Raw genomic sequence first — 14,547 nt, forward strand, 5'->3', positions numbered from 1 at the left:
AGATGAAATAGAAGGAGTTAGGAGAGTTCTTAGCCAAGATTTTGAAAATAAGCTGTAATTTTTTTCCCATCACTAACACACTGTAGTTAGGCATATATATCGACTGGGTAAAATGAGGCTATTGAATAGGCCTGGTGACCTCGAAACAAAATATAGATTGTTTTGTCTATTGTGCATGTAATAGGTAACAATAGACCAGGGTTATTTTAATATTGCTTCAAGAGCATGAGTTACATTCTCAACTGCATGGGTATAGCTCTAGTGATTATTCAAATGCTGGACTACAGAAAAAGTGAATTGAAGTTGTGATAAGCATGGTATGAAACTAGCCTCTTAGTCAAGAAAATCTTACCTATTCAATATAAGCTGAATTATTTCTGAGGTGTTCCCATATAATTTTTTCCCCAGAGTCAAGGAAACAGCTAATTTCAGCCCAGCAAACTGTTACCTTTCAGCTGGACTCCGCTGATGATCAAGACGACAAAGATGCAGTCGCGCTGACAGGGAAGAAAGCAAAGGTTAACAGCAGTGTGAAACCTGCTGCCACTCGGCAATGTGGATGGTCCAGCGCAAAAAAGGAAAGGAGAAAGGTCAGGGTCAGTTAAGCCTAGGCTGGAAGCATGATGGCTTATCTGTGTGGCAATAAGAGCTGGACAACAGCAAACACCATCACTTATTCAACATCCAGGCCCAGTATAGCAGACAACATTGAGAAAAGCAAGCACAACACAACCAGGCAATGGAAAGAAGGCAAGTGACCATGAATGAGTCTGAGGCTCAAACTGTAGCCTCCAATCAAAGTGACATGATTAAGCCCAACAATATCCAGAAGCCCACTGGATCATCTTCATTCTCAAAGTCACAGATTGACCTTCCACTCCCAGCTGAACCCACATGGGTGGGTTATGGCAAAGCACGGTCCAGTAACAACATCCCAGCTCCCACACCACTCTACACAGCTCCATACATGCCGGAGCTGAATTATCTAGCTGTGCCGGGGGGGGTATTTTACTCAACTACTGTAAATGCTGGAACACACACAGCCTACTTTTCCTCAAGAGCCAAGACAGGGGAATGAATTTCTGCAGGCAGGAATTCAGAGACTTCAGGGCCAACTGAATAGTTGGGCGAAGCCAGAGGACAGGTCCATTGAATAGCAATCTAGGTAAGGATTTCTGTCCCTTGCTGCATTTCACAAATCAGTGGATCCCCCACAGCTTCTGAATTACTAGCCCTGGGCGTAGTTATTGCTCCTTGAAAATGGCAATTGTGTTGTTGCTTTCTTGGAGGACAATGTTGGTATTGACAGCAGGCCTGAAAGTGAAGATGTGGTAAATACTTGTAGAACTCCCTTCTCCCTCCCTGATGTAAACTCGAGTCTCACAGAAGCCACAACATGGTGCTGCAGAACAGGCCTAATACATATAAGACGATGCAGTCACCCTTAACTTTTCTATCGACATTCCCCATTATTAAAACTTTTTCTTTTTTTTTTTTAAACACAAGCAACCAGTGCCCTGCATCAGGATAGTCATCATGAAGAGATTAATAATCACCAGGACATTCATGATGACAGCCCTCCCCATCCCACCGACATGCAGCAGGACGCTCAAGATATCACCACACACAGAGGATATAGATTCAAGATGAGTCACAAATGGGACTGGGAAAGGAGAGTTGATGTAAGTACAGTTCATAGAGCAAATAATAAGATATGGTCTGGCTTTTCTTGTGACACAACCACTGAGTTACCTTACTTTGGCAGCCGCACACATCTCCAATCATTTGTATTGTCACATACTCAAACGAGTTTCTTAATTTTCGGAGCCTTGGTCAGGAGAAAGTGGAACCTTTGCCCTCCACAAATGTTTCTATGATCCTGAGCAACTGGTGGCCCTCAAGGATGTTGAAAAGCCAAACCTGGCGTTAACGTGTCTGTTGCTGACGCTGTTCCCAAGGGACCTCTAGACCAAGTCATGCTGCAGGAGTACAGCCTCTGCAGGAATGGACAAGAAGAAGCCTTTGCCCCTAAAGGTTGTTCAAGCTGTTAAGTACATACATTTACCAGTAATCAGGCATATAAAAGCAAGCACATGTATTGCATGTAGAGTATTCTCAGGGAAGACCTATAGGTAGGTGGTGAAGTAAACAAATTCAGTTCTGGGATTTAGGATCGAAGTATCAGTGACAGTCTAATCATTGCTAAGCCTTGGCACCAAGAAAGGCTGGGCAAGCAAAAAACTTGAGAGCCTATGGAGGTAACCCTTTATCTTAAATGGTGACAAGGTGTCCCTGTAATGAAATGTGGCATTTTAAAGGCAGGAGTCTCAGAATTCTACATTTTTGCCCATAATTGCATTCATCATAAAATGTAACCAGTCACTAGAACTTGCTTTAAAACCATGCAATCCCATTTGATGTGCTCATTCAAAGATAAACTCTAATCTCTAGCAATTTTACCAAATACAAATGCTATTTTTCCAGGGTTCATGAGCCACAGTTATGAGCAAGTCCGAGCTCAACCACACCATTAAAGGGGGCTGGTGTAATAACAATGGTTAGGTACTTAGAACAAACAGCAAGTACAAAGCTGTGCTAGGCTTTTCATTTAACCTTTCTTAATTAAGATGATTGCCAAAGTACACCAATTCATTAGTGCGTGCAAATAGAAGTTACTTTACTGAACAATGCCATGGTTCAACAGCCTGTTAAGGAATAAGAACACGAATGGAATGGTCATTATGAACAACTTGTTAACAGGTCTTACAAACAGGCCTGAGACATAAATAACCGATAGTAGAATAGATGCAAATAAAGAAACTTTTGAGAGTTAGTTTGGTGCTGGAGATGGAATGTTACTGGGAGAACAAAACTGGTCAGGGAGAACAGCTTGAGATGTGGTAAGGAAAAGATGAGGAAAATGTGATTGATCAAGGCCAGATGTATGTACGAAAGCTCAAGAAGTTAATGTCAGGTGACTGGCATTAAAAGGACAATTAATGGGCAATTGATGCATGTAGCAAATTAAGAACTGATGGGAATCTGGTTTTTTAAGGTTTTCTCAAGCATGTAAAAGATCCTGAAAAGGATTTTTTCGACAAAATGAAAAATTTAATAAATTCAGATATTTAAGTAATTGTTTTCCTTGTGTTTTACAATGCATTGAGTTGCTGATCATTTTTGATGCCCAATGATCACATTTGTTGTCAAAAGATGGCAAGGAGTGCTGCTGACTGATGAAAAACTGGTTCTAAGTTATATCTTTTGATGTCAAATGATCACCGATTGTTTTTGAGTGCACTTGAATGCAAAATTAGGCAAACTTTTCTGGTAGGGGCTAGTAATAGTGTCTCTCGCTAACAGACAAGTTTCAATCTCTCCAAGAAGACAATTCTACAGAGCTAATCTACAATTCCTGATACCATATAGTTCATACATTTCTCTTCTGTAATTTTCTACAGGATAGGATATATTATATAAACTAATGGGACACGACATATCTCATTTTGACACTGGCTAGAATTCACAACTCTTGTGAACTTTCCACCTAGTTCCTTCATGAAATATTAATCAGTCATTTTTACAATGCATCAACTGTATTAAATATTACTGAATTATTAAAACAATAAATTAGGCTCAAGTTTCTTTTAAACCACATTCAAGCCTGCAGATTTGGATTATTTATGCTCCTCTTTTGATCCCACTTAGGGTAGCAAATCCGTGCAGAACTATGCAGAGACACACCGGAAGCATTCCAGGCTGTTTACCAGTCACAAGTTTGATGGCTGATTCTTTCTTTTCAAGGCAAACATTTGATAAAGCAAATAGACGTTCAGCTATGTAAAAGTTATCCTCTTCATTTAAGAGCAGGAGGTCTGGATTATCAATAGGAAACATTCCGTCATCAGGGGTGTGATTAATCTGTAAAGAGGAGACAGTCTGTCAATGAGTGATTTGTGTTTTCTATAACCTGTGTCCCCTTATATGGAGCGACATGCTGAACTGGCAATCTGATCCTCTGCATAATCTCAGTTTGCATAATGCAAGCATTATAATCCTTTAAACTTTCTGGAGAAGGCACTTCTGATTGTAATTTCTTTTCATTACTTGACCATTTGTTACAAAAACAATTACAAATACTAAAAGAGATAGGTGCACTTTAATGTGTTGTGGCACTGAAGGGGAAGCCAGCCAAGCAACTGCCTCTTCAAATTAGTTCTAATCAGTTTAACAACAACTTACATTTTGGGAGGTGTCAGCTGTGGCTCAGTTCATAGCACCCTCGCCTTTGAATCAGAGGGTTGTGGGTTCATGTCCCACTCCCGGAAACCAAGAAACTGTGATTGTACTCGAAAGAGTTGCAATCTGTGACTGTTGATAACTCGAAAGATTTTTTTTTGTCCCCTTCACGGTTACCTGGCAGGGGAGAGACCATGATCATGGTTCTGCCAAGGCAAGGTCGGGAAGCAAAGGCTATAACCAATCGAAACCTATACCATGGGTTATCTAACACCGTCCGAGTCACGGTGAAGGACAGCGAAGGAGGATCACCTATGGATCGGGCCTTCTTTGCCAGGAGGATCCTGTTGAAGGCATGCGGTTTTGAAGCTCCGGAGATCTTCACCCTGCAGGACTTCCCTAGCGCTGGATTTTTCGACGTGACGTACAAGCGGGTGGCAGACTGCGTCCAGCTCCTGAGGGTGTTCGAGGAGAAGAGAGACCTGCCGGAGATGAAGATCCTGACGGTGGAGCCGCTCTTTGCTCTGCCGTTGCAACAGGACCGTGTGGTGATGGTGCATCTGTACAACCCCTTCGTCCCTGTCGCCGACATGGTCCGATAAGGTGGGGAGCGGCATCGAGATTTGAGACGACTTGGGGATCTGGACAGGCAAATGCCAGTTTAAGGTTACGCTAAAGACCGACGGTAAGGGAGCCATTTTCCACCCTCCTTCCAGATTCGCTATCGGGGGAAACCGTGGCTACCTGGTCTACGCTAGGCAACCCAAGCATTGTCGCTCATGCGGCAAGGCTGGTCATGTGGCGGCCAACTGCAGCGCCTCCCTCTGCAAGATCTGCAAACAGGAAGGGCACCAGACAAAAGACTGCAAACAGGCCAAGTGCTGCAACCTGTGTGGCGAGGCAGGTCACCTCTACAGGACCTGCCCCAAACGCTGCCGTACTTACGCACAGGCAGCCAAAGCCAACGAGGGGGAAGCAGAAGAAATGCTTCGTGTCACTCCAACCACCAAGGCCCCCAGGGAGCTCAACGGGACAAAGGAGGACACAGAGAGAGACAAGGTGGAGGAAGAGATTGAGGCAACAGATAGCCAATCAGCAGCACTACCCCCTGAACCTCCCAGTCCTCAGGACAGCGAATCAATGGAGGAGGAGGCAGCAGTGGAAAAGCAGCAGGGGGAGTGGCAGACGGTGAAGAGAGCCAAAAGGAAGAAGGAGCGAAGAAGAAGCAAAGCCACTTCCCAGACAAGTGGCAAGGGGCGTCTCCCATCCGACATGGATGACAAAGGCAGCAGCTCTTCGGATGAAGAAGTGCCAGGGCGGCACCGACAGAAGAGGCGGCAAAGCTCCAGGGTATTGGAGGACGAGACACCCGAACTCCAGAACATTGGAGACAACAAGGAGACCAGCGCACCCCAACTTTGCCTGCAACCTGAGGAGGCCAGTGCACCACAGCCCCTGGAATCTGGGAGCAGTGAGGCAATCATCGCACCCCAGCTCCGGAAAGCCAGGAACAGCAACAACCCAGAGGGGGTGAGTTTTGGAGAAGCTTCTCCAGCAAAGGTCATCTCAAAACCCGCTCTCTACGCGAACCCCCAGATGCCACCTGAGCAGAACACTGCCAAGGAGAACTACCTCAGCCCATCCAAAGTGAAGCAATTTGAGCTCACTACGGGTATGAAGGAGCAGACTAAAGGACTGGGACTCTCAGAGACAACGGGTTTGGTAGGAGAATAAATGCTTTAAAATGGGTTTAAAGATTGTATCCATAAATGTGCGTAGCATTAAATCTACTACGTGATGTGTTGCGACCTTACACTACCTTGCCAAGGTCAAAGCTGACCTGTTGTTTCTGCAGGAGTGTGCGATACCGCACCTCAGCTCCTACAGGCAATGGTCACGATGGTGGTCCCATGGGCCATCAATCTGGTCGGGCGGAAATGACTCTCGTTCCTCCGGCCTGGGTATTCTGCTGCGGGGAGGCAACTTTACCGTCTCCGAGGTTAAGGAGGTGGTGGGCGGGCGCCTCCTCGTAGCAGACGTATTGTACAAGAACGCTCCACTCTGGTTAATTAACGTGTATGGCCCGTCACAAGGGGCCGAGTGGCTGGAGGTTTTTCAGCAGCTCCCACTGCTGCTGGCGACCTCCAGGCCGGTCATTATGGGCGGTGACTTCAACTGCATCATCGATGCGGCTGGACGATCCAGCAGGGCCGACAGCAGATTGGACGCTACGTCCAGATCCCTGATGGAAACAGTTAAGGATGCCAAGCTGCACGACGTCTTCAGCAACCCTGCAGACGGAGCGCAGCGTAGATACACCTGGTCGCGGCCAGACGGGTCCATTCGTTCCAGGATAGACTTCCTGTTTGTGTCCCGTGCATTCACAGTCAGATCCACTGACGTCAAGCCGGTGTTTTTCTCTGACCACTGCCTCCTACTGGCAGACTGCCACTTAGAGAAGGACCTGAGGGTGGGCAGGGGGGCATGGAAGCTAAATGTGCAACTGCTGACCCCAGAGAACATTGAGGAGCTCAAGAGGGATTACGAAGGTTGGAGAACCGTGAAACCCCTCTTTAAGTCCCTGACACACTGGTGGGAAGCGATCAAGGGAAACATCCTCAAGTTTTTCATCCTCAAAGGCACCCAGAAAGCTAGAAAGGAACAGAGGGAAATGTCTCGACTCCAGAAAAGCATGCAGAATATGCTCCGGCTGCAGTCGATGGGGGTCGATGTCAAGGAGGAACTCCAAGAGGTGAAGAGCCAGCAAGCCTTGCACTTTGCCTCGGAGGCCTCCAAGATCATCTTCGGTTCCAGAGTCCGCTCCGTGGAGCAGGATGAGACGTGCTCACGTTTCTTCTTCCAAAAGGTACACAGAGAGAGCTCTGTGATCAGCAGCCTGAAGGAAGAAGATGGCTCAGTAAAGTCATTGCAGTCCGACATTTTGAGGATCAGCAAATCCTTTTATGCCGGATTGTATGACGTGAAGCCCACGGACAGCACGGCCTCCCAGTCCTTCCTGTCCTCTATCACGGAGGTCTCAGACAACAGTACGCGGGAGAGCCTGGACAAACCGCTAACTCCTGATGAACTGACTAAGGCCCTTGAGTCCTTCGAGAAGAGTAAAACTCCTGGAAGCGACGGCTTGCCGGTGGAGTTGTATTCGGCTCTGTGGGACTTGATCGGCCCAGACCTGCTAGGAGTGTACGAGAGTATGCTCCTGGCCGGCAGTATGTCAGAATCCATGAGGAAAGGCATTATCACCCTCATCTACAATCACAAGGGGGGGAGGAAATTAGAAATTGGCGACCCATTTCACTGTTGAATGTGGACTATAAGATTCTGTCCAAGGTCATCGCCAATCGGGTCAAATCCGTTCTGGAATTGGTGATTCACCCTGACCAGACCTGCACTGTGCCGGGCAGGAAGATCTCTGACAGCCTCGCGCTGCTCAGGGATACAATTGCCTATGTACAGGACAGGGGTGTGGATACCTGCCTCATCAGCTTGGATCAGGAGAAGGCCTTTGACAGAATATCGCACATCTACATGGTGGATGTGCTCTCCAAAATGGGGTTTGGGGAGGGAATTCGAAATTGGATCCAACTGCTCTACACTAACATCAGTAGCGCAGTCTCAATCAATGGGTGGGAAACAGATAGCTTTCCTATTAAATCTGGAGTCAGGCAGGGCTGTCCTCTCTCGCCTGTTCTTTTCGTGTGTTGCATAGAACCCTTTGCCGAGTCCATCAGGAAGGATCCGGGCATAAGAGGAGTGACGATCCCAGGCAGTGGAGGCACTCAGGTAAAAGCCTCCCTGTACATGGATGATGTCGCCGTCTTCTGCTCGGATCCGCTGTTGGTGCGCAGACTGATCCACATCTGCGACCAGTTCAAACTGGCCTCGGGAGCCAAGGTAAATCGTGGGAAGAGCGAGGCCATGTTCTTCGGGAACTGGGCTGACCGATCCTTTGTCCCCTTCACTGTCAGGGCTGACGGCCTGAAGGTGCTGGGGATATGGTTCGGAGGGACCAGGGCATGTGTTAGAAACTGGAAGGAGCGAGTGTCTATGGTGAAAAGGAAACTGGGCATGTGGGAGCGACGCTCCCTCTCCATTGCGGGTAAGAACCTGGTCATCAGGTGTGAGGCACTCTCGCTGTTGCTGTACGTGGCGCAGGTCTAGCCCATTCCACACTCCTGCGTGGTGGCAATTACCCGAGCCATCTTCCGCTTTATCTGGAGGTCGAAAATGGATCGTGTCCGCAGGGACACAATGTACAAGCCTCTAGATAAAGGGGGGAAAAACGTGCCCAACATCGCCCTCATACTGATGGCCACCTTTGTGTGTGGCTGCATCAAGCTGTGCGTAGATCCTCAGTACGCAAACACCAAATGTCACTACGTGCTGAGGTTCTACCTGTCCCCGGTGTTGTGAAGGATGGGTCTGGCCACGCTGCTGCGGAACGCTCCAAGTAGTTGGACCGTGCCGTACCACCTGTCCCTCGTGGAAAAATTTATGCAGAGAAACACCTTTGACCACAAGTCCATCAGGCAGTGGTCGGCACATAACGTTTTAGAGGCCCTGCGGGAAAAGGAGGGTGGATCATGTGGGATGGTTCCCCGAGCAGACTGTCAAAGTCATTTGGCAGAATGCCTCATCGCCAGAACTTTCCAACAAGCACCAAGACGTAGCTTGGCTGGTGGTGAGAAAGGCCCTCCCCGTCAGATCCTTCCTACACGCCAGGAGTCTCACCCCCTCTGCACGTTGCCCTTGAGGTGGCTGTGGTGGGGAAGAGACCGTTGTTCACCTCCTTGTAGATTGTGCCTTTGCAAAGAAGATCTGGAGAGAGATGCAGTGGTTTCTGTCGAGGTTCGTCCCGAGCAGTTCTGTGACACAGGACTCTGTGCTCTACGGGCTGTTCCCAGGGACACATAGCGAGACAAACATCAACTGCAGCTGGAGGATCATCAACTCGGTGAAAGACGCTCTTTGGTCTGCCCGAAACTTGTTGGTCTTCCAGTGCAAAGAGTTGTCCCCGACCGAGTGTTGCAGACTGGCACATTCGAAGTCCAGGACTACGTGCTGAGGGACGCACTAAAGCTTGGGGCAGCTGCCGCAAAGGCGCAATGGGGCAGGGTCGCTGTCTAAGACCTCTCTGCCACAGTGCACCGAGGGACTGCGAACTGTTTAGAGCCCCTCGGGCTGTACAGCTCAAAATGAATGTCTGCAAATGATTGTAATTGTCATTGATTGTATTGATGCACCTCGTGATACATGTTGTAAAAGTTGAACCTGATTGTACTTTTGTAATTTTGATTTTGAAATGGTTTGGAATGATCTTCCAGATATTTTATGAATAAAGTATATTTTTCCAAAAAAAAAATATATAGCACCTTTAATGTAATAAAACATCCCAAGGTGCTTCACAAGGGCATTACAAAACAAGATGTGACACTAAGTCACAAAAGGAGATATTAGGTCAGATGACCAAAAGCTTGGTCAAAGCGGTTGGTTCCAAGGAGTGTCTTAAAAGGATGAAAATGTGGTAGAGAGGCAGAGGAGTTTAGGGACGGAATTCCAGAGCTTAGGATGGAGACAAATAAAGACAGATTCACCAATCATGGGGCCACTAAATCAGAGATGCTTAAGAGGCCAGAATTAGATAAGTGCAGATACAGAGGGTTGTGGGGCTTGAGGAGGTTCCAGAATAGAGTGGGGCAAGGCAATGGAGAGATTTGAAAACAAAATGAGTATTTTCGAATCAAAATGTAGCTTGACTGGTAGCCAACGCAGGTCAGCGAACATAGAGGTGATGGGTAAATAAGGCTTGGAAACAGTTAGGACTCAAGCAACAGAGTTTAGATAAGTTCAAGCTTATGAAGAGTAGAATGTGGGAGGCCAGCCAGGGGTACACTGGAGTAGTCAAGTCTGGAGGTAACAAAGGCATGTTAGAAATTAGCAATATATCTATAGATATTCATTTAACCTTGCTTAATTAAGATGCTTGCCGAAGTACATGAGTTCATTAGCATGTGCATGTGGAAGATTACTAAACACCACCACGGTTCAACAGCCTGATAGGGAATAAGAACATGAACTGAATGGTCATTATTAACAACTTGTTAACAGGTCTTACAAACAGCCTGAGACATAAATAACTGATAGAGGGGATAGATACAAATAAGGAAACTTTTGGGAGTTAGTTTGATGCCGGAGGTGGAATGTCCCTGGGAGAACAAAACCGGTCAGGAAGGACAGCTTGAGATGTGGTAAGGGAAAAATGAGGTAAAAGTGATTGATCAAGGCCAGATGTACGTACAAAAGCTCAAGAAATTAATGGCAGGTGAATGGCATTAAAGGCAGGAGCTTCAATCCAAGGTTCAGTCAGAGCTCAACACTTCATATGGTATTTCGAAATAAAGTAAATCTTTATAGGAGCATAAGACCCTATCAATAATCCAACTATGTATCAGCCATTGAAAAAGGGAAATAATGTAAAAGACTTTGGGAGAGTTCAATGCAGTAGACGGTAGTAGAGAACTCTCAAGGAAGACTCTGGTCAAACACGCCTGGCAGGTTTGAGAAGTCTAGAAGACTTGGCACTGAAAAGAGAAGTGGAAGAAAGAAAGAAAGAGAGAGCTGTTATCGCAGTCCATCTATCCTATCCTATCTGGACCATTATACTCAATACTCATCATGGCCATATGTGTTTTGCTGTACACCTAGTGCATCATATCCAGTCTTAAACTCTGATTAAACTCAACATCCCACCACATTGGTTGCACTCAATCTTGATTGACTGATTGATTGATTGGGTAGTGATAACTCTCAACAAGTATCTTTCAAATATTAAAATTAGTCCCTTTTCAGGTGCTAATTTGTATTTTTCTGAACTCAGAGGAGAGAGGGCAATGAGAGTTGATTTGCAGTTTGAAATCACCAAGCATAAGTCGCCGTTTGGTAGCAAGGCTACGGGGGGGAAAGCAAGGAAAATATCTTGGTGAGAAAATTTTTAGCGTACTCAGTTCAGTCAGACAATTAAATTGTTCCTTTGTGCTAAATAAAAGAAAAAGTGGTCCAGATCACAAGGGGATGCTACTGTTACACTTCGAGTTAAGCAATCGTACAAGTAGATATTGGGCAGTGCGAATCCAGTTCCATAAAAGCAACATATTCACACTTTAAAGGAGCAATTGATGTCAATGAATCAAAGACGACATTTAAGGCATCAAAAGCACACCTGAATTTGTGACAGTGAGGTACTGAAAGTCTTATGATGCTTGAGGGAACAGTGACCTCACCAAGTCTATGACTATGAGGGGAAAAAAACCAAAACAAAAAAATTAGGAAGTACACAATAAGCCATCAATTATGGAAACTTACCAAATAAAGCAATATTGGGAGAATTTGAATTTCACAGCAAATACCCAAAACTGCAAGACTTTCTTCAGACATGCCTAGACAAATAAAATAGGTACATTCAACATAAAATAATCCAGATATTGTTTTAACTTTAGCTTTAAATCAATTACAAAGCTTGGTAAATGCGACAAAAGTAAAGGTTCCTTTAAGAAAATACTGTTCCCATTGATAAAAACTTCCCTTTGGTAATTATTCCACACAAAAAAAAACTTGGTTGAAAACAGAAGTAATTCTTTGAATTTTCTGCTAAAATTTAAACCAATTCATTTAACCACAATTACTTGTTTAGTTAAATGTTTTTTTTAAACAAGTGTTCTTGATAAAGACCTGTTGGTTTTGATAGTAAACAAAATTCAAATCATGACATCTTTTCATTTATAACATTCATTATAGCCATGAATTTCTGCAGTTCTCCTGTTCTCCCAGTGTAACTTCAGCAAAACCCCAGGAGAAATGGATTATTGGATAGTTACATTGTTTTTCCGGGTTTTTTTTTCTAATTTCCGACCAGGCAACCTAGAGAGAAATTCCAGGCAAATACACTGTGAAAAATATTAACAATGAGAATGTTATTTGTTTGCTGATTAATATTTCAAAAATATTTCCAGGCATGAAACTTCGTTCTTACCATCTAAAGCACTAAAAAGGCAGAATGCAGCTGTAAAAAGCCCAGGTCTTGTAGCATCTTCGTTCTTTGAAGAGCCATCGTCACCTGGGCAGTTGTAGCCTAAAATGTGCAGCAGATCTTTAACTTTTTGTGCCTGTGTTGACTCCAACTCTTGTAGTCCCATTAGATTTGGCTGCTCCGCTGAAGAAAGCTTATCCAGCTACAGAATACCAAACAAATAAAACTGATGTTGCATAAAGGCGAGCACTTTATGACCAGTGATAGGTACAACCATATTCATTATTTGAAAGTGGTTCAGCCTCACACCATCTCACCTGGCCAAGTGATGGCGAGACTTTGATCAAATGGGGCACACTAGAATTCATCTTATTACCTGCCTTCAGATCCAGCATTTTTGGGCTGAGGCTTCAGAGGCCAGGGAAAATAACCAATTTCATTACCCACTCAGACCCGTGCCATTGCTCATGCAGTTCTCACTGACATCAGCAAAATAATGTACGCTGGTTCTGACTCTTCTACAATAAACCTGTGAAAAGCACTTCAGACGTTTGCCAACTGTTAAATGGAAGCTATTATGTTTCTGGTTATATTCCAACCAAGTCTCCTGTCAGTGGTGTTAACTGAGAGTTCATGTTGAACTTGGACAGATCAACAAAACCTCAAGAGGAGCAGAACGTTGTCAACTACAGGCCACCTTTCCAAATACAACTGCAGATCTATCGCCAATTTGGTACACCCAGTAAACAGTATGCTCCAATCCTGCTTGCCCCTGCTCACTCTACAATCACCATGTGAAAATCATCATTTCCATCCACATGTGGTGTGATCCATCTGATTGAATGGGCTGGATTTTGCCATGGCGACAGAGACAGGTTAGGAGGCAGCTGTATGGTATGCCAGTTGCCGGACACGTTGCCGCCTCTGCACCATTTTACCCAGAGGCATGTCTCATTGAGGAGGGTTACCACTGCAGAACAGTGGGACATCAATAAGTTTTATTATTAGTCCAACTGAGTTGTCTATTTCCTCACCATCACCCTGCCTGTCCTCCCACCGACGGAAACCAAAGCCCAACTGTTGCCTTGAGGCCACCTCACAGTAGCAGCCAAAGAACAGTAAGATCTCCTTTAAATTCCACCCCCCTCCCTCAGCTACAGGGATTATCAGGACACAGCAGGGCCGCAGGCCATCCTGTGGGTGCATTTCCCCCTCCACAATTATGGCCCGACAGCTGTACCCAGCAGTCAAGAAAACATCGGAGGACGCCTCCATCTTGCAGCACCTTTGCTGTCGCCCATTTATATCGACATCATCCAAGCCTCCCAGTTGGGCAGCGGGCCACTGAAAGCCTGGGGCACTCCAATTGGCCCTCCTGCGCAGCCCACATGATGTCCTTAATTAGACAGGGCTCCAGAGGCATCCTGTTAATTGGTCACCTCCAGGAAAATCGTGCAGGTGGGCAGGACTCAGACACCATCAGAATTGGGACCTGTATATGGTCCTGATGCTCATCCGAAAATTCAGCCCTGTGTACTTGATTAAAACAGAACTAAATGTGTACCATGTTAAATCAAGATATTCAAACAGTATAATTCACAAATACTCAACTATGTATTCAAAAAATATCTTCAAGCCATAAGCGTTCAAAGAGAAATGAAGGGAAACCTGCAGCAAGGTGGGACATGGGAAGAAATTCAGGCTTGGCTCCTATCAAGGCTTATAACATAAGAACAGAAATAGGAGCAGGAGGAAGCCATTTGGCCCTTCAAGGCTGTTTCACCATTCAACAAGATCATGGCTGATCTTCTACCTCAACTACACCTTCAAGCACCACCCCATATCCCTTAATTCCCTTAGTACCCAAAAACCTACTGACCTCTGTCTTGAATATACTCAATGACTGGACATCCACAGCTCACTAGGAAAGAGAAATCCAAAGATTCTCAAGCTTTAGACCATAAGACCATAAGACATAGGAGCAGAAATTAGGCCAAACGGCCCATCGAGTCTGCTTCGCCATTCAATCATGGCTGATAAGTTTCTCAACCCCATTCTCCCACCTTCTCCCCGTAACCTTTGATCCCCTTAACAATCAAGAACCTATCTATCTCAGTCTTAAATACACTCAATGATCTGGCCTCCACAGCCTTCTGTGGCAATGAATTCCATAGATTCACCACTGTCTGGCTAAAGACGCTTCTCCTCATCTCTGTTCTAAAAGGTCTTCCCTTTACTCTGAGGCTGTGCCCTCGGGTCCTAGT

At 45.5% G+C, this 14,547-nt stretch overlaps 1 protein-coding gene across 3 annotated transcripts in view; it reads right to left on the reverse strand.

Annotated features, from left to right (window-relative positions):
- Positions 1-3,030: 3,030 nt before the first annotated feature.
- Positions 3,031-14,547, reverse strand: part of gsdmeb (gasdermin Eb) — a 45,152-nt gene continuing 33,635 nt past the window's right edge. For all 3 annotated transcript variants that reach the window (XM_078538978.1, XM_078538979.1, XM_078538977.1), the window contains 3 exons: positions 12,287-12,485; positions 11,620-11,693; positions 3,031-3,921 (listed from right to left, as the gene is read on the reverse strand). In XM_078538978.1, the coding sequence (XP_078395104.1) occupies positions 3,682-3,921; positions 11,620-11,693; positions 12,287-12,485 (513 nt within the window). In that variant the 3' untranslated portion in view covers positions 3,031-3,681. The remainder of the gene's footprint in view (positions 3,922-11,619; positions 11,694-12,286; positions 12,486-14,547) is intronic.

The sequence above is a fragment of the Cetorhinus maximus genome, chromosome 3 (genome assembly GCF_964194155.1).
Source record: "Cetorhinus maximus chromosome 3, sCetMax3.hap1.1, whole genome shotgun sequence".
In the NCBI taxonomy this organism is placed as follows: Eukaryota; Metazoa; Chordata; class Chondrichthyes; order Lamniformes; family Cetorhinidae; genus Cetorhinus; species Cetorhinus maximus.